Here is a 19799-nt window from a genome sequence, read left to right as displayed (position 1 = left end):
TTGCTGAGTTTAGTTGTATAGTATTCATTGTTTGACCTTTTCATTGTGTGTTGGATGAGTATGTCTGACAATTTTTGTATGAATATGTGATCATGTACATCAAGGATGGGTTGCTGTCGGAAGCCCCCATTTTGAAGGCCCTTGGGTCAATCCCCCCCCCCCAACTTATTGTTGTGAGTTAAAATACACCAGGTGCAATTTCTACATTTGGTTGCGCATCAGTTTTTCTGTTATGTTAGTCAATTAGCAATTTTCTTTAGATTATGGAGTTACTAGCTATCTAAACTTGTTATGGTCGAAATAGCGTCCGGGAGGCTCCCAACGATTTTGTTCATCAGTCTCACTCCGATATCACATTAAAAACTGCAGGAATGTTTCTCCACCCTACGGCAAACTGTGTAGAACTGTGAAACTGCAATCTTTTCTCTCCCCCAATGGCAAAATGTGAAGAATTGCATGAAAAATGTCGCTCCACTGTCAAGAGGGGGGCCACTAAAATGTTTTGTTCTTGCGGGGGGGCCCGTCATGATGCGATCAGTTTTTTTTGTGGCCCCCACCCCCATCAAAATTACCCGTCTCTGGTGTACATATCTCATATGAGATGTTTTCTTTTAGATTTCATATTGGATCATGAAGGTCTTTGTGAGTGTGTGTTGCACCATTGTAATAATTAGGTGGGTGCTTATTTGCCCTCTTTCACACATGTACAAGTGTGTATTAATACCCCCTGATATCCCCTGAGGCGCCCTCAGAGTGGGGTCACAGCCAGCGTCTGCCATTATCAATGGCGACCCTGGAGCAATTAGGTAAGTACCTTGCTCAAGGGCACATTTGACAGATTTCTTTTTCACGTTGTCGGCTCTGGGTTCTAACTTTTAAGTTACTGTCCCAACGCTCTATCCGCTAGGCTACCTGCCGCCCTGCGTGCTGATTTAATCTTCAATGTTTTTGCTACCTTCTGACCTTGTTGAATTTCAGCGACGTGTTCATGTTCCCATGTCTCTCTTCAGTCATTGACACTTGTTAACTAAACAGCCATGTGACTGTGGAGGGTTTTCAGAAAGCTCAGCAGAAATCCAGTCCATGCAGATCAGACTGTAACAGTGAGATATAGTATGACATTTACATTGCATTTTATTCTCTTTCTGGTTGAGGTTCAAACTGTTAGTAGGTCTAATTGAAGAGAACACGTCTTCTAAATGTAATTTTTCAGTCTTTTGCAACAAACAACAGTCACACCTCTACCTGCCCACTTTTCCCCACAGGAAAACAGCTTCTGACAAGCTCTATTTCTGAGTACAACTAGTGTACACTACCTCACCTCTTATGCTCTCTCAATGTTGCCATAACTCAAGTCAACTGACAACAGATGAACTTCAAACATCTTTTGTGAAGTATTGAGATACTTGTGTATACTGAACAAAAATATAAACGCATCAATTTTTCTGAGTTACAGTTCATGTAATTAAATATGTTGATTGCAAAAAAAATCATTAGGCCCTAATCTATGGATTTCAGATGACTGGGCAGGGGCGCACCATGGGTGGGCCTGGGAGGGCATAGCCAATCAAAATGAGTTTTTCCCCACAAAAGGGCTTTATTACAGACAGAAATAGTCCTCCGTTTCAAAACAATGGAATCCTGTAGTAACCAAAACACAATGTATTTTTTGGTTACTACATGATTCCATATGTGTTATTTCATAGTTTTGATGTCTTCACTCTTATTCTAAAATGTAGAAAATAGTAATAAAAAACAAACTTTTAACTGGTACTGTATATCTCCATAGCGACGCCAGCTGAGCCGCGCTTACCCCCACACCCCCGGAGAAACCCTGTAGAGGGGTTTTGGTATTCACTTCTCAGAATAGATGGTTTTGGGAGAAGTAATGTTGTACCGATCTGCATTGCACTTCCTGAAGGTTGTTTTTAACCTTTTACTGCTTAAAATAAAGGTGTCACTACCTCACTCAATCTCAGGATTTCTGACAGGTTTTGGAACTCTGCAATTACCTACATTGATTCATGGATTTCTACATAAAATGAGCATTGTTACACTCCGGACCATATGTATAAAACAATATGTTTCTACTTCTATGCCTAGTTGTGTGGGTCAGCGTAAACAAAAAAGACAATGTTTTTACAGTACATTCCAGATGTCTTGGTGTAGCCTAAACTGTGTTTAAATTCCAATCCTGCTTTTCTGCCTGATTGACTGACTGCTGGTTCTTGTGGCTCAGTTTATCTAGTGATCTTGCTTAAAGCACTATAAGGAATGTGTATATGACTGTTTCAATGAAAGTCAACACTACAACACTACAATACATCCAGAATTGTGAAGTTGGCTGTGTGGTATATTATCAACATCTGACATTCACCAATAAAAACAAGATTTTATGTCCCAGTGTGAATGCATATCTATGAGTTGTTATTATTAGTTTTCTGACCTCACAGTGCTGTAAGGATGACCTAAATCAGGAGTATTTGTGCCACTGGTTATATTGGATGTGAAATCCCATTCCATAGTAACAGGGGGCACATTTTTGTGTTGCTTTATATACAGTAGTGTACAGGTAACTACCAAAATGACAGAAACACCAACATAGTGACTTAGTAGAGTGCTTGGCCACCATGAGCCAGAACAGCTTCAATGCAATTTTGCACAGATTCTACAAGTGTCTCGAACTATACTGGAGGCATGTGGCACCATTCTTCTATGAGAAATTCCATCATTTGGAATTGTTTTGTTGTTGAGGGTGGTGGAAAATGCTGTCTCAGGCGCTGCTTCAGAATCTCCCGTAAGTGTTCAGTTAGGTTGAGATCTGGTTACTGAGATGGCCATGGCATATAGTTTACATCGTTTTAATGCTCATCAAACCATTCAGTGAGCACGCCTGCGCTGTGGATGGTAGCCAAAAATAATGGCTTTCCCAGCAATATTATACACCAGCCTAAGCATGATGGGATTTTAATTGCTTAATTAACTCAGGAATGACACCTGTGTGGATGCACCTGCTTTCTATTTACTTGGTATCCCTCATTTACTCATTTCTCTGGTTTATTTTGGCAGTTACATGTGCACAGTCCATGCCTCTGTGTGTTGGTGGTTGGTGGCACCTTAATTATGGAGGATGGGCACACGGTAATGGCTGTAACGGAATAAATTAAATGGTAATTGTATTTCTTATGGATCCCCATTATCTGCTGCTAAGGATACCATTCACTCCATTTCAGCCATTATTATGATCTGTCCTCCCCTCAACAGGGGTGACTAGTGACTAGTGATCCATTTATTAGAGGGGACACTGATTTTAAGTCTGTATGTAGGCAGCAGCCTCTCTGTGTTAGTGACGGCTGTATAACAGGCTGATGGCCTTGAGATAGAAGTTATTTTTCAGTCTCTCAGTCCCAGCTTTGATGCACCTGTATTGACTCGCCTTCTGGATGATAGTGGCGGGAACAGGCCGTGGCTCATGTGGTTGTTGTCTTTGATGATCTTTTTGGCCTTCCTGTGACGTCTGGTGCTGTAGGTGTCCTGGAGGGCAGGCCGTTTTCCCCTGGTGATGCATTGTGCAGGCCATACCACCCTCTGGAGAGCCCATAATATGTTGTTGACCCGTTGTATACAAGTGATAATGCCCGAGAAGCTGGTGTTTAGAGGATATATTGGCACGGTTTGCCGGCCCTCCACTTCGTCTCGGGCCTAGCAGCACCTGTACCAATATATCCTCCAAACACCGGCTTCTCAGGCATTATCACTTAAATAATGCACGCTCGAGAATGCACATCAAGCCAATCAGAAACGAGTATTCAACAATGCCATGGTATGAAGCTGTTTATGGATATGTGTATGAATGTATACTAAGTCCATCTGCATTCCCCACTTTATTCTGTTCTGCCCTCTATCTGCTCAGTTAGGAACCTGCAGTCACCATTTAAAAAGCAGGCATTTTAAACCTCTACAGAGCTGCCAGAGCCCATTGATTTTGGCAAAGCTGACGAGAGTAAATTAAGGTTATTCCTTTGACCGTTTAAACATTATTGCTATTCAATACTTCTCTGTCCACTGTGTGATTAAGTGTGTACTCTGAAGTATTTCAATGTGGTTTCAATTGAACTGTTTTCATGTTGCTGATGCTGGGTTTTCTTCCTCCACAGTGTTCCTGGCAGGAATCCGAGAGTTTGTTTGTTTGGTCTGTTGAGCATAAATAATGAAAGGCTCAGACTGCTGTTCATAATACCCTATCAGACAACCTACAGCTGCACAATGTTTGGTTAGTGCTCGAATGCAAAAATCACCCACAGAGAAAGTTCACTTTGTTTGCATGAAATTCTTTATTCTTTTCACCACTCATCCCCACATCACTTGGTTTGGCAAAGGACAAGATCCACAGTGTTGAATGTAATGTTGGTGAGAAGGGCTGCTGTCGTATCTCATATCATATCTGCAAATACATTTAATTTACTGTGGCCACACCGGTTTCCTCTCAGGTAGAGAGAGGTAGAAGAAGAGAGAGAGGGAGAGGATGGGAAGAAAAGAGAGCGATGGAGAATGGCCCCACTGAAACACTGCCCAGTGCCTCCTGTTAGCTACAACCTACAGAAAGTCATTCAGAGAGCAGATGGCCCTGGTACTTTAAGGAAGAACGTTGTGCAATAGATTCAGGTTGGACTCTTATTCTAATTACAAAGAAGACTTCCAGATTGCCTGCTGTACTATCGCATAATGACGTCCATATTCCAGTCATTTATTTGACTGGAGTGGGTTTTCTCGTTAACTTCGCCACATGATATTGTCACAGATTTCAGGGTCCTTCCCACCCCTCCAAGCCCACTCTCCCACCCCTAAGATGCTGCAGGGATAGGGAGACTTTTAGCCAAGCATTCTCCCCACACTGGGACAGCCTTATACCCTGATGTTCACCCCAAACAAAGACTCAAAAATCACACTGGCCCTCCAGTGTTTGTGCCAGAGGAACCCCTTGCATGGAAAACACAATAAATAGCATGTGTGTACGTGTGTGTGGTTTTGCAGATATCCGTGTGTCATTTTGTGTGTTTGCATCTGTGTCTGTGTGTATTTCACTCACAGCCGTCGTTTCATGTTAAGTTTATAATACAGTGCACAGCGTCGAGAGCTCAGTCTGTCTGTGGTGTCTTCAGCACCATGGTTGTCTCAGTGCCCGGCGCAGGGGTTGGGGCAGTTGGTGTGGTCTCTGTGCCCGCTCTCGGTGTGTCCGCTCTGGGCCTCTCTCTTTCCGGGCCAGACCCGTGGGCTCTCAGGGCTGCTTAGGCCTCTCCAGCTTCATTAAGGGCTCTGCGGTGGTGTCGGAGTCACTGTGGTGCTTCCTCTCCCTGGGGGCCTCAGCCTTGCTGCAACGGGTCCACGAGGGGGAGCGCATGTAGCCTCCTCTGGGCAGGGATGGCTGGTGGTGGCCTGGGGATGATAATGAGGAGAAGGGTCAAGCTATGCACATACATGTGATGGGAGGAGGTAAGTTATGGATCACACACATACAGACATGCATGTCTCTTAACCACAAACATAAAACTCATGTACACACAAGGTGAAGTCAAGGTGCACGCCTCTCACGTATCCTGATATTTTTATGGAAAGAAAACAGCTTAGGGGACATGTATGTTGTGAACCGCTCTATACAGCTCAAACATGCTGACCATGTAACCCAGAGGCCCTGGATTAAGTTTCTTACCTTCCCGTCTGTCACATGTATAGCACACAGTATACAATGAGTGGACAAAACATTAGAAACATTTCCATGACATAGACTGACCAGGTGAATCCAGGTGAAAGCTATGATCCCTTATTGTTATTCCTTGTTAAATCCACTTCAATCTATGTCGGTGAAGGGGAGGAGACAGGATAAATAAATATCAAATATTTTTAAGTCTTGAGACAATTAAGACATGGATTGTGTATGTGTGCCATTTAGAGGGTGAATGGGCAAGACCAAATATGTAAGTGCCTTTAAACAGGATATGGTAGTAGGTGCCAGGCGCACTGCTTTGAGTGTGTCAAGTACTGCAAAGCAGCTGGGTATTTCATGCTCAACAGTTTCCCGTGTGTATCAAGGATGGTCCACCACCAAAGGAAATCCAGCCAAATGGACACAACTGGGGGAAGCATTGGAGTCAGCATGGGCCAGCATCCCTGTGGAACGCTCTTAACCACTAGTCTACCTGCCACCTCCCCCAATGGTCACCATACTGTAACTCATTTAACAAAGTTAATCAAGTCAGCAGGGACTGTCAACTCCCTGAAGTCACCTAATGCCTCTAAAAGCTTCCTTTCTCTATGCCACTTCAGTCAACTATGTTTGCCCAAGGTTCAATAGTTTACAACAGCACGCAGTGGTACAGTGAGTGCAGTTTGTTTCCCTACTGTATAATAGATCAATTGGCTATGGTTGAAAGGCATCCCGATAGCAAACACAGTAAAGTACAGAATATAAATTAGTTTATGCAGCTCCACATGACCTATTCCTCTGGGATTCTTACAGCATGATAGAGTTGCTCTGAATATAGAGGCAGATGAAACTATGAAGTACTCTGTCAGAGAGGCCGTGTGCAGTGAACTGAGTATGCGTTAGTGTATGTTAATGTGTAGCCTATACATGTATGTGTCTCAAGGACACCGAATCCCAAGAGAAATGGAGGAGTTTAGAAAACTAGAAGCTCTGTGCGTGTGTGTGCGTGTGTGCGTGTGTAAGCGCGTGCCTACGTGTGTAGTAGATGATAGATCATTTTAGTTTGATGTCTCTCTGCTTCTCATCTCCTCTCATGTCATTGTTATTGATCTAAAACAGTCACATGGTCACCTCTCCTCCAATCATCAGCTGCATTTAGCCTGCTGGCTGTTTTCTCCAGTTCATTATGCTCACAATGGCTGCTTGTTTTAGCTGTCACAGACATCACACTTATTTTTCGGTGTCTCGAGGAAGCAGAACTCCACCATTCATCGTGCCTGTCTGTTTGTTCTTCAGTTCTCAGAACCACTACACAACTCTTCAGTGTCTCTTTGGTCTATAGCCATCAGCATGCTAGATAGAGATTGTACTTCAGCTTTGTGGAGTGGTGATATCATGGATAGAGAAAATGATTGGTTCGCTAACAACTAGGGTGAGTAGAAATGAGAAGCTGATTGGTATTTCGGTGGTGAGGCTAGGAGGCTCTCTCTCTCCCTCTCTCTCTCCCTTTCCCTTACTATACCCCTTTCTTTCTCTGTATCTCTCGCTGTACCTCTCTTTCTTTGTGTCCATCTCCCCACTCTCTTTAATCTTGAATCAATCCCCCCCTCATATGTGCTCATCTGCAAGTCCCAGAGTGCACAGAAGGGACCCGTGTCAAGCAGGTTCACACAAATATTGGTCATAGAAAGTGCATCTTTATTTCATATGTCCCTGTCTCTTTACACCACTTGGTGGTGCTGTTCACTGCCACAGAGATTACAGGATTAATAGGTGTCGCCGGACACACTTTTTAACCTTTACTGCACACATATCAATGCAATTACTGTCTAATGAAAAGGCAAGTCCCAGCTCTCACTCTCCATAAGTGAAATGCTGTAACAATAGATCAACCAGCAGTGATGTATGTTCACACAAGGGTACACACGAAAACATGCAAACACACACACACACACAACATTGATGGTATTGATCCCTGAAGATTGATGGTGTCTCCATTGGATTTTAATGGGAGGGACAAGAGCCTTCTCAGCATCCTGAATGCTTGTTAATTAAACTTTGTATTTGCCACCGCTGGTCCTTGTGTATGTCTCTACTTTCATGATGTGTCTCTACTTTCATGATGTGTCTCTGCATCTCTACCAGCATGTCTCTATCTGTGTCCCTGTTTATCTCTGTGTGTGACTAGAATGCTATAGTCGCAGTATGAGTCAGCCCATCCCTGGTCAGGGTTTTGTGATTGACAGCTCTATGAATATGGATGCAGGAGAAGCCTCCTCTTCTCCTTGCAGGGTTCTGACAGAGACGGATCAGAGGATGAGACTCTCACCCCACAAACACACACCTGTTTCTATCTCTCATTTAACATCCCTTACCCTCAGACCTTCATATCAGGACCACCGACCACACCTTACCCTATTGCTCAGGACCTACTCATAACCAACTCCCTTGAGGGTCCTCCCATTTAGTTCAGAACAAATATCAAGAACAATCAAAATCCAATTTCCTTAACTCAGTCCACCATCAGCCCACAAAGGCACCCCCCTCTTCTATCACATCCTTGTAGTGTCTCCCTCCCTGCCTCCCTGCCTGTCTCCCTGCCTGCTTCCCTGCATGCCTCCCTCCCTCCTAGCTACCATGTCTGCAGTGTCTAGCAGTAATAAACCTCTCTGTCTAAGAAGCCCTTCTGTGCTGTTGGCTCAAACAGATTCCACAACCAGTGTGTTGCTGTGAAAACGTCCACAGAAGGGCTTCACAGAAAATACCAGCCTGCGCCCTACAAAGGCTCTTAAACCACAGGGAAGCACAATGCCAGTATGGTGCCAACACGCTGTGTGTACCGTGTATGTTACACCTGGTTACTGTGTGTGTGTGTGTGTGTCTGTGTGTGTGTGTGTGTGTGCGTGGCGTGCGTGCATGCGTGCGTGCGTGCGAATGTGTGTGTTTCATGTTGGGACTGGGACATCAGTTATGGGGCCCCTCTTTGTGCAGTCCTTTCAGAGGCACCAGTGGACTCCTAAAGATTTATGAGCAAGACTACTACAGTTACCCTGAATGGAAATGTTTTCCCCCAGTCTTGCCCACAGCTGCTGCTACAGTATAGTGGGTGGTTGTGTTATTTTCGTCTGCTTGGAAAGCTTCAACCAGCCTTGTTAACACTGAGGAGCCACAGCATCAAAACACACAGATTGGATTGATCTGAGAACATCACCAAGCACCTTCTCCATGCGTTGCCCATCCCCCTTCAATGGTAGTAGATTTGAAGGCAGCAGAAGGGTATATGCTACTGTATATGGTAATGAGACCACCTAGCCAGTGACTGTCCTCCTGTGTCATCACAGGCTGTGACTGTCAGAGCCTGGGCTCTCCTGGAGAACACTGCAGAGGAGATGACTCACTCCCACACAGATCTGGGATCAGCTTTCCCTCCCCCTATACTAATCTTAACCATTGGGGGGGGGGACACAAAATGCACCATATACTGTATCAGTGTCGAGGGGCAACTCCATCCTACTGCCTCACTCCTCCTCTCTCAAATGGGCTTTAGTGTGGTGAAAGTGATCCTGGGGTTTGTAGTTGTTTCTGAGGTGATTATGGTCATAATAGTCTCTGTTGAGATCTGGTATGTCATCTCTTGTTATCTGTCTATTTCACATTCACAGAACAGATGCAGATACTGACTGTACAGAGGGGTGAGATTGGGTGGGGGCCTACCAATGCAGCTGTACACATTTAGCTAATCTAATTTATTGTCCTCCCTTTCTCCTCTGGTCCTCCCTCACTCCACTAACCCTCTCTGGCCTTCATCCCTCCATCTCCTCCTCATCTCCCCCATCTCCTCCATTTCTCCTGAACATCTCATCTGCCAACTCTGATCTCTGGGCTGTCCTGACTGGCAGGTGTCCAAAACATAAGTGCCCACACAGCTTTCATTACCCCTGTCTGTCCAACATACAGTTAGAGAGGAGAGGAGAGGAGAGCAGAGGAAATTAAATAGAAAGAAAAGAAAGGAAAGAGAAGGAAAACAGAAGAAAATAAGAGGAATACATAAATAATGTGAAAATGTGTAGTCAGTTTGTTTAGGCCTGATGATGATAACAGTATCTACAGCTCAGGAGAGTCCTGGCCTTGTATCCAGCTGAGAACAGTGAATAATTCAGGACTCCATTCAGAGTGAACTCCCTCAGCCTCCCCTATCTTCCTTTCCTCCTCCCCTTCCGTTTCCCACACAACCCAATCTCACTATCCCACTCACCCCCTGGCCTCCCCCTCCTCTTCCTCCCCTCTCTCCTTTTACCTTTGACTAACCCTCCATTCACCCTCTTCCCCAACACCCTCCCTCACCTTCTCCTCCTCTCACTTTTCCCCAGCCAATCTGCTCTTACCCCCAACTCACCCTCTCCTTTTTCCCACGGCTTTACACTGACTGAACTAACTCCTGCCTGCCTACTGACCTAGGTTCATAACACACTCCTATGGAATATCCAGCCACTCTACCTTTACAGACTACAGTCTATATACATATTATGCACATTATCCACCCATACAATCTCTTCATGTAGCCATGTCAAGGTCTTTAGATCCTTTCACCTTGATAAGCAGTTAGACAATACATTTACTGTACAAGCAAGCCACCTTCTTCCTTCACTGTAATACACTCTATACCTCTGGCTACAGAGCTTGTTATTTATAATCAGAGCAGGTGGTGATACTGAAGGAGCTTTAAGGGAACACAGATATACCAAGGAAGTAACAGAACAGCTGGATCTCACAGCTGAGATGTGTCCTATGTTCCTAGGTCCTCCCTGGGTAAGGTAACAGTAACCCCTGATAAACAACTCTTTCTCATATACACATGAACAGACACACACACACACACACAGCTGATGTATGTCCAGTCCAGTGGCAGTAGAATCCCCACTGGGCAGAACACCTGGCCCTGTGGTTCTGTCATCTATCACACAAGGTCATCTATACACCAGCCTGATCTGATTTTCACCTGGAGGTATTATCCCACTCTCACTATTCTCACTACTGAGGCAGCCAGAGAGAGAGAGACACTGCCGGAGAAGAGAGCCTGTTCTTGACTCTGGCTCCTCTAGAGACTGTACAGTCTGGATAGTCTGGCCTGGACACTGGAGAGCAGCTTTAGTCATTAGTCATGCATGTGTGTGTGTGTTTGTATGAGTATGTGTGTGTTTGCATGGGTATGTGTATCTCTGTATCTCGTCTTGAGTCCGAACTCAAAACATACTCTTATTTGAACACAGTGTGCCACTGCTGGAGTGAGTCAGAGATCCCCAGAGTGTCACTGTCTAATCTCTGAGTGGGAAATAGAGAACACCAGGCAATGACAAAGCACTTCAAGATACTTGGCAATGAAGATAAGATGCAACCCAGCATAGCATACCAGCATACATCTACTAAATGCAGATAGATCACAGTGGAGGAGGATCAACTTTATCCAATTCAACATAATGCAAAGGGGCGTACATACGGTTACTGTGCATTCGGAAAGTATTCAGACACCCTGACTTTTTCCACATTTTGTTACATTACTACCTAGTTCTAAAATGGACTCAATAGTTTTCCCCTCATAAATCTACACACAATACCCCATAATGACAAAGCAAAAACAGGTATATCACATTCAAATAAGTATTCAGACCCTTTACTCAGTAATTTGTTGAAGCACCTTTGGCACCGTTTACAGCCCGGGTCTTCTTGGGTATGATGCTACAAGCATGGCACACCTGTATTTGGGGAGTTTCTCCCATTCTTCCCTGCAGCTCCTCTCAAGCTCTGTCAGGTTGGATGGGGAGTGTCGCTGCACAGCTATTTTCAGGTCTCTCCAGAGATGTTCAATCGGGTTCAAGTCCGGGTTCTGGCTGGGCCACTCAAGGACATTCAGAGATTTGTCCCGAAGCCGCTCCTGCGTTGTCTTGTCTGTGTGCTTAGGGTTGTTGTCCTGTTGGAAGGTGAACCTTCTCCCCAGTCTGAGGTCCTGAGTGTTCTGGAGTATGTTTTCATCAAGGATCTCTCTGTACTTTGCTCCGTTCATCTTTCTCTCGATCCTGACTAGTCTCCCAGTCCCTGCCACTGAAAAACACCTGCTACCACCATGCTTCATTGTAGGGATGGTGCCAGGTTTCCTCCAGATGTGATGCTTGCAGTTCAATTTTGGTTTCATCAGAGCAGAGAATCTTGTTTCTCATGGTCTGAGAGTCCTTTAGGTGCCTTTTGGCAAACTCCAAGTGGGGTGTCATGTGCCTTTCACTGAGGAGTGGATTCCATCTGACCATTCTACCATAAAGGCCTGATTGCAGAGATGGTTGTCCTTTTAGAAGGTTATTCTCTCTCCACAAAGGAACTCTGGAGCTCTGTCAGAATGACCATCGGGTTCTTGGTCACCTCCCTGACCAAGACCCTTCTTTCCCGATTGCTCAGTTTGGCTGGGCGGCCAGCTCTAGGAAGAGTGTTGGTGTCCAAACGTCTTCCATTTAAGAATGATGGAAGCCACTCTGTTCTTGGGGACCTTCAATGCTGCAATTTTTTGGGGTACCCTTCCCCAGATCTGTGCCTCGACACAATCCTGTCTCGGAGCTCTATGGACAATTCCGTCGACCTCGTGTCTTGGTTCTGCTCTGACATGCACTATCAACTGTGCGACCTTATATAGACAGGTGTGTGCATTTCCAAATCATGTCCAATCAGATTTTTATTTACTACAGGTGGACTCCAATCAAGTTGTAGAAACATCTCAAGGATAATCAATGGACTCAAGATGCACCTGAGCTCAATTTCGGAGTCTCATAGGAAAGAGTCTGAATACTTATGTAAATAAGGTAAATATCTTCTTTTTTTTACATACATTTGCAAACATTTCTAAAAACCTGTTTTCACTTTGTCATTATGGGATATTGTGTGTAGATTGATGAAACAAAGATAGTTTATTCCATTTTAGAGTAAGGCTGTGACAAAAAAATATGGAACAGGTCAAGGGGTCTGAATACTTTCTGAATGCACTGTATGGATGTGAAAATAAACACTTTTATCAGGGTCTGTATTACACATTGAGACAATTTTATTGGTGTTCTGATCACATTTACCACCACTCTTCTATCTTAGTACACTAACTCCCTTTCACCAGCCATAGGTCTTAATTCAACACCAAAAATCTCTGCACGGTCCCTGACCTCCTCGACAGTTTCACCCCATTGAGTGAGATTATGGTCATCACACAATGCTGCTTATTCCTCCTGCTGGGCTTTTTAATGTCCGATTCGTCAGTAAAACTGCTGCACTATATCAGAGGATATTAGATGTATAGGCTAGATGGCTGGGCATATGGGGACAGTCTGTTGTTCTCCCTGTGAGTTTTATGGCTGTGGTGCTCCGGTAGCAGCAGCTGTGGTGGGTTTATACGAGCCCTGTGGTGAGGTCCTGCCGTCAGAGAGACGGCAGGAGAAATGGGAAACCTTGCTGCGGTGGAGAGGGAATCACCACCTCTCATGTATTTCTCTTTCATGTTTCTCCCTTTCTCCCTCCCTCTCTCTTTTTAATGCTCCCTCTCTCCTCTCTGCCTCCTGCCTCTCTGTCACTAGGGGTCCCCAGCACACTGATCTACCTAGTCAGGTGCCTCCTCCTCCTCAGTGGGATTAATCTAAGAGGAGGTTATGGGGTACAGCACAATGCAGTGATTAAAGCAGCCTGAGGTGTGTGTGTGTGTGTGTGTGTGTGTGTGTGTGTGTGTGTGTGTGTGTGTGTGTGTGTGTGTGTGTGTGTGTGTGTGTGTGTGTGTGTGTGTGTGTGTGTGTGTGTGTGTGTATGACAGAGCAACAGAGATAGAGACAGGGTGGGTGGGGTCACTGGGGGATTAAGGCTGTGTAGATACATGCATGCACTTAGGGCAGCGGTTCCCAAGCTAAGTGTTGCGACCCCGTATGGGGTTGCTTGAATGAAAATAGGGTCGCTGGAGAATTTCCAAAATCCCGGCAAGTATATATATGTATATATTATAACATCGCCTTGAAATGTGGTTAACCTTAAAAATTGAAATGAAAATTATTCAAATATTAAATTCAACTAGAGAGTTCCCTTAGATCATGGAAAAAGGCTGCACTTCACCGTTGCACTTGAATCATTCCCATGGTGAGTGACTAGGCCCTCTATGCTATGAAACCACACACTGTTGCAGAGACGTTGAAATAACCGGCCGCTATTGATATGGTGAAAACAATGTGTGGGGAGACAGAGGCACAGAAACTCACATCAATACCTTTGTCAGAAAACACTGTTAAAGAAATGATGTATGCTATCTCTAGCAATCAAGAGGAAACTCGGACTGAACGACTTAAAACCTCCCCAGTTTATGCTCTCCAAATGAACGTTAGCTGCGAGGGCCAAGATGCCCACGCATGAATTTTGTTCGCTATACATGCTGGGGGATGCTATTCACGAGGACATATTGTTCTGTCTCACGATTCCCGAGCATGAAAGAGTACAGGGGATGTTCAGTGTGCTGTGTGGCTATATTGATGGAAAACAGATTCCATGGGATCAAATGTTGGGCTTTTGCACAGATGGGGCTCCATCTATGGCGGGACGACAGGCAGGCCGTCACACTCTAGTTATGAATGTCTCCCTCTGCCATAAGGACGCATTGTATGACACACCGAGAGCAATTGGGGGCAAAAAAGCTGATTACAGAACTCAGAGATATACTGCAGCAGGTAACTTTGATTGTAAATTATATCAAACCACATCCACTGCGCTCACGCCTGTTGGCAAAATTATTTGGAGATATGGGATCAGAGCATGACAATGTTCTATTTCACACCGAGGTTTGGTGGTTATCAAGGGGGAGTGGTGGAAAGATGTTTTGCATTAAGAGAGGAACTGTTGTCATTCACAATGGATGTAAAAAAAAAACAGACTTGGTTGACTTTCTGTGTAATGAAAATAAAATGTGTCTCCTTGCCTATGTAACAGACGTATTTGGGAAACTGAACGCAAGCATGCAGGGAAAATACAAAAACCTACAGATGAGTGACCGAATCAGTGGGTTCAGAGGAAAGGATTCTTATTGGAGAGAGTCATTCAAAAGTGAACCATGCCCCCTTCCCTCGGTTGTGCATGTAACAGAAAACACCATCAGTAAGTGTCCCACACGAGTGATGACTGCTCACCTCCAACGCTTGGAAGAGCACTTTGGCACCTACTTCCCAATCCATTTGACCGTGATCCTGGCTCAATTGACATGCTGGTAAGTGAAATCTAATAGCTGATTGAGCTGTCATTCACAGATCACTACAGAGCAGTTTTGGTTCCTGACTCTAAGGGAATACTCTGCCGTCTCCCTCTGACATTAATGCCGCGTTCAACACAACTAGGAACTAGGAACTCAGCAATTTCTGACTTCCGACTTCAGTGCATTCAAGAGAACTGGGAACTCTGAAAAAAACGAGCTCCGACTGGAAAAAATAGTTTTGAACGGTCATCCAACTCGGAATTCCAACTCTGGAACTCGGGCCTCTTAGAGCTCCGACTTTCTGTCCTGAAGATCACTGACATCATTATTTGACTGAGTTCCCAGTTGTCTTAAAAGCACCATGAAACTCATGGTACCCTTTGCCAGCTTATATCTGTACGAAGCTGCATTCAGTGCTCTCGTCTGCATTAAAACCAAATATCGTCCAGGTTGGATGTGACAGCAGATATGAGGTGCACACCGTGTCCCCGGATGAAAAGTATTATGGTGAGTTGTCATAGCCCCAATGAAAAGTATGTGATGGTGAGTTGAGAAGACCCCTGCCATAGCCCCCAAAAAAAAGTTAACAATGGCTGTTAATTAAAAAAAAAAAAATTCACATGGTTGGGGTCACGAAAATCTTTCAGTATCAAAATGTGGTCGTGGGCCAAAAAGGTTTGGAACCCCTGAGTTACGGGCTAATGTCAGACAAGGGAGCAGCGCAATGCCTTTTTATGGGGAGTAATGTGATAAATTGGCACGGTTCAACCCTGGGGGTAAGGAAAAGGAGCGTGGGTGATGCCTAAGTAAGATTGCTGTATTTCTTAAAGTGCACCTTTGTAAGGTTATTTTAATATCCCGCACATAGAGCTGAACATAGCTCTCTGTGGTTCCCCATGCTGAGAAGGTATATGAGTGTAGAACAGGTGTATTGTAAAGCAAACATCTTAGTACCGTTCCCAAGTCACGCATATCTCTTCTTAATAGAGATGAGGTGAGAGTGTGAGCGTAAAGCAGCTGAATGGAGTGATGATGTAGAGCTCTATGTGGATCGTTCTCCCTCTCAGCAGGAAACATGGGGCTATGGATCATAAGTAACACATGAGATGGATTTCCTGTTTCCTCTGGTTGTGAGGAGGGCGGTTTGCTGGGCCCAGACGCGTCCCTGATCACAGGTTAAACAGACCCCTCTCCAACTAATGCTAATAGGGCGCTATGCTACAGTAGTCTATTGTGCTGTATCAGACATCCAGCCTGGGATCTGGTACCAATAACTATCAACATTGACATGGACACAAACTGAAATGAGAATCTCCCAGAGACGCATAACAGGAATACACTGTATCTTGGTCATTATCACAAAATATAGAGAACTGCTTGAATTACAGAAAGAATTCAGAGGAATGTTCAATCCAATGTGCTGCTGAAGTTTTATTGGGTTCTCCCATGTGTCCCTTTCCCTGCAGCCAAAGAGAACACAATTGCAAGCTTTTTATTAGAGTGCTCATTGCTCTACAGACCCTCTGCACACACACACACACATACGCACACACACGCACACATTTGTGATCAGCTAAACCATTTAGATTTTGATGTAATGGGGTCGTATGCTACAGAACGGGGTGATATGTAAATGAGTCTGTCTAGTGGACAGAGTTTTTAGAGGGAGAACAGAGTAAACAGAGATAGTGTTTCTGTTTTGTCTCCTGCAGAGAGCAAAACATACACTCTAACATCCAACTATGTTCAACCAAAGTAGGAGGAAATTCAATTTGGGTAATGGTTCTCTCAAGGCGAACAAAGACTATGTTTAAGCCAGTCCATCACACTAGGGTTGTCTTGGTTGGAGAACAAGAGGGTTGTCAAATCCACCAAATCAACCATTCAATGGTTAATGAATTGGGCGGCTGGTAGCCTAGTGGTTAGAGCGTTGGTCAAATAACCGAAAGGTTGCTAGATCACTACCCAAGGTAAAAATCTGACGTTCTGCCCCTGAACAAGGAAGTTAACCCACTTGTGGGACCCCAGTGTTGAGGATCAGCGGGGTGGAGATGTTGTTACCTACCCACACCACCTGGGGGTGACCCGTCAGGCAGTCCAGGACCCAGTTGCACAGGGGTCGAAACCCAGGGTTTCGAGCTTAATGATGAGTTTGGAGGGTACTATGGTGTTAAATGCTGAGCTGTAGTCGATGAACAGCATTCTTACATAGGTATTCCTCTTGTCCAGATGGGATAGGGCAGTGTGTAGTGTGATTGCGATTGCGTCTGTGGACCTATTGGGGCGGTAAGCAAATTGAAGTGGGTGTAGGGTGTCAGGTAAGGTGGAGGTGATATGGTCCTAGTCTCTCAAAGCACTTCATGATGATGGAAGTGAGTGCTACGGGGTGATAGTCATTTAGCTCAGTTACCTAGCTTTCTTGGGAACAGGAACAATGGTGGCCCTCTTGAAGCATGTGGGAACAGCAGACTGGGATAAGGATTGATTGAATATGTCCGTAAACACACCAGCCAGCTGGTCTGTGCATGCTCTGAGGACGTGGCTGGGGATGCCGTCTGGGCCTGCAGCCTTGTGAGGGTTAACACGTTTAAATGTCTTACTCACGTTGGCTGCAGTGAAGGAGAGCCAGCAGGTTTTGGTAGCGGGCCGTGTCAGTGGCACTGTATTGTCCTCAAAGCGAGCAAGAAGTTGTTTAGCTTGTCTGGGAGCAAGACATCGTGGTCCGCGACGGGGCTGGTTTTCCTTTGTAGTCCGTGATTGACTGTAGACCCTGCCACATACCTCTCGTGTCTGAGCTGTTGAATTGTGACTCTACTTTGTCTCTATAATGACGCTTAGCTTGTTTGAATGCCTTGCAGAGGGAATAGCTACACTGTTCGTATTTGGTCATGTTTCCGGTCACCTTGCCCTGATTAAAAGCAGTGGTTCCCGCTTTCAGTTTTGCGCAAATGCTGCCATCAATCCACGGTTTCTGGTTGGGGAATGTTTTAATAGACGCTCTGGGTACAACATCACCGATGCACTTGCTAATAAACTCACTCACCAAATCAGCGTATTCATCAATGTTATTGTCTGACGCTATGCGGAACATATTCCAGTCCACGTGATCGAAGAAATCTTGAAGCGTGGAATTCGATTGGTCGGACCAGCGTTTAACAGACCTGAGCACGGGCGCTTCCTGTTTTAGTTTCTGTCTATAGGCTGGGAGCAACAAAATGCAGTCGTGGTCAGATTTTCCCAAAAGGAGGGCGGGGGAGGGCTTTATACGCGTCGCGGAAGTTAGAATAACAATGATCCAGGGTTTTGCCAGCCCAGGTCGCGCATTCGATATGCTGATAAAATTTAGGGAGCCTTGTTTTCAGATTATCCTTGTTAAAATCCCCAGCTACAATAAATGCTCCCTCAGGATATGTGGTTTCCAGTTTACATAAAGTCAAATGAAGTTCTTTCAGGGCCGTCGATGTGTCTGCTTGGGAGGGGGGGGGGGGGGGGGGATTATGATCGAAGAGAATTCTCTTGGTAGATAATGCGGTCGGCATTTGATTGTAAGGAATTTTAGGTCAGGTGAACAAAAGGACTTGAGTTCCTGTATGTTGTTATGATCACACCACGTCTCGTTAATCATAAGGCATACACCCCCGCCCTTCTTCTTACCAGAGAGATGTTTGTTTCTGTCGGCGCAATGCGTGAAGAAACCAGGTTGGAGTACCGACTCTGATGACGTATCCTGAGTGAGCCATGTTTCAGGGAAACAAAGAATGTTACAATCTCTGATATCTCTCTGGAAGGCAATCCTTGCTCGGATTTCATAATACCTTGTTGTCAGAGACTGGACATTGGCGAGTAGTATGCTCGGGAGCGGTGCACGATGTGCCCGTCTATGGAGCCTGACAAGAAGATCGCTCCGTCTGCCCCTTTTGCGGCTCCGTTGTTTTGGGTCGCCGACTATGATCTGATCTATTGTCCTGGGTGGTGGACCAAACAGAGGCTCCGCTTCGGGAAAGTCGTATTCCTGGTCGTAATGTTGGTGAGTTGACGTTGCTCTTATATTCAATAATTCCTCCCGACTGTATGTAATAAAACCTAAGATTTCCTCGGGTAACAATGTAAGAAATAACACATTTAAAAAAACAAAATACTGCATAGTTTCCTAGGAACGCGAATCGAGGCGGCCATCTGAGTATCTTGAGTATCTGAAAATGGTCTAACCTGCTGGGGACTCGTTGTGGTTCTCCTCATCAGAGTCAGCGAACACCTCAGCCAGCTCCTGGTCAGACATGTCAGTTAGCTCTGTCAGGTCCAGGAGGTCAAAGTGCACCTCCAGGGAGGACACACTGCTCAGAGGCTCTGCAGGGTCAGAGAGAGAGGAAATTAGTAAGGTCACAGTTATGGACTGATATGGAGCAGTTGGTGGGTTTTATGATAAACTCAATAATAACCCAGTAGATGTGTAGTATCTCACTACAACTCAATGCTGTCTATACAACTCACCCAGAACACCCCCCCCCCCCCCCCACACACACACACACACATACACAACCCTCCACACCCTCCTGACCCTCCCTCTCATTCTCAGTACCCGTGGTATGGAAGTTATCTCTCATGTTGTTTTTATGTTCTGTGCCATACTGTAATATGGCACATATTACAGAGAGACAGCTTGGCTTTGTGTGCTGAACTGTCCTTTGGAAGAGATATGTGTCTCTGTGTCAGAATGATGCCATTCTTAACAGCCAATGTTTGACTGGAGCATCAGGACAAGGGCCAGAGAAGCCAGAAAGAGGGTATTAAAACAACATGGTTAGACTGTTCCTTCTCCTCGCCCTCTGTCCTGAGTGTATGGCA

General features: G+C 45.1%; 1 protein-coding gene across 2 annotated transcripts in view; it reads right to left on the bottom strand.

The window, feature by feature from the left end:
• Positions 1-4324: 4324 nt before the first annotated feature.
• Positions 4325-19799, bottom strand: part of LOC135553944 (dysbindin domain-containing protein 1-like) — a 36902-nt gene continuing 21427 nt past the window's right edge. For both annotated transcript variants that reach the window (XM_064985901.1, XM_064985910.1), the window contains exons 3-4: positions 19164-19301; positions 4325-5436 (exon numbers count right to left, since the gene is read on the bottom strand). In XM_064985901.1, the coding sequence (XP_064841973.1) occupies positions 5279-5436; positions 19164-19301 (296 nt within the window). In that variant the 3' untranslated portion in view covers positions 4325-5278. The remainder of the gene's footprint in view (positions 5437-19163; positions 19302-19799) is intronic.

This window comes from Oncorhynchus masou, chromosome 2 (genome assembly GCF_036934945.1).
Source record: "Oncorhynchus masou masou isolate Uvic2021 chromosome 2, UVic_Omas_1.1, whole genome shotgun sequence".
NCBI classification, from domain to species: Eukaryota; Metazoa; Chordata; class Actinopteri; order Salmoniformes; family Salmonidae; genus Oncorhynchus; species Oncorhynchus masou.
This window is presented reverse-complemented; position numbering and strand designations above follow the sequence as displayed.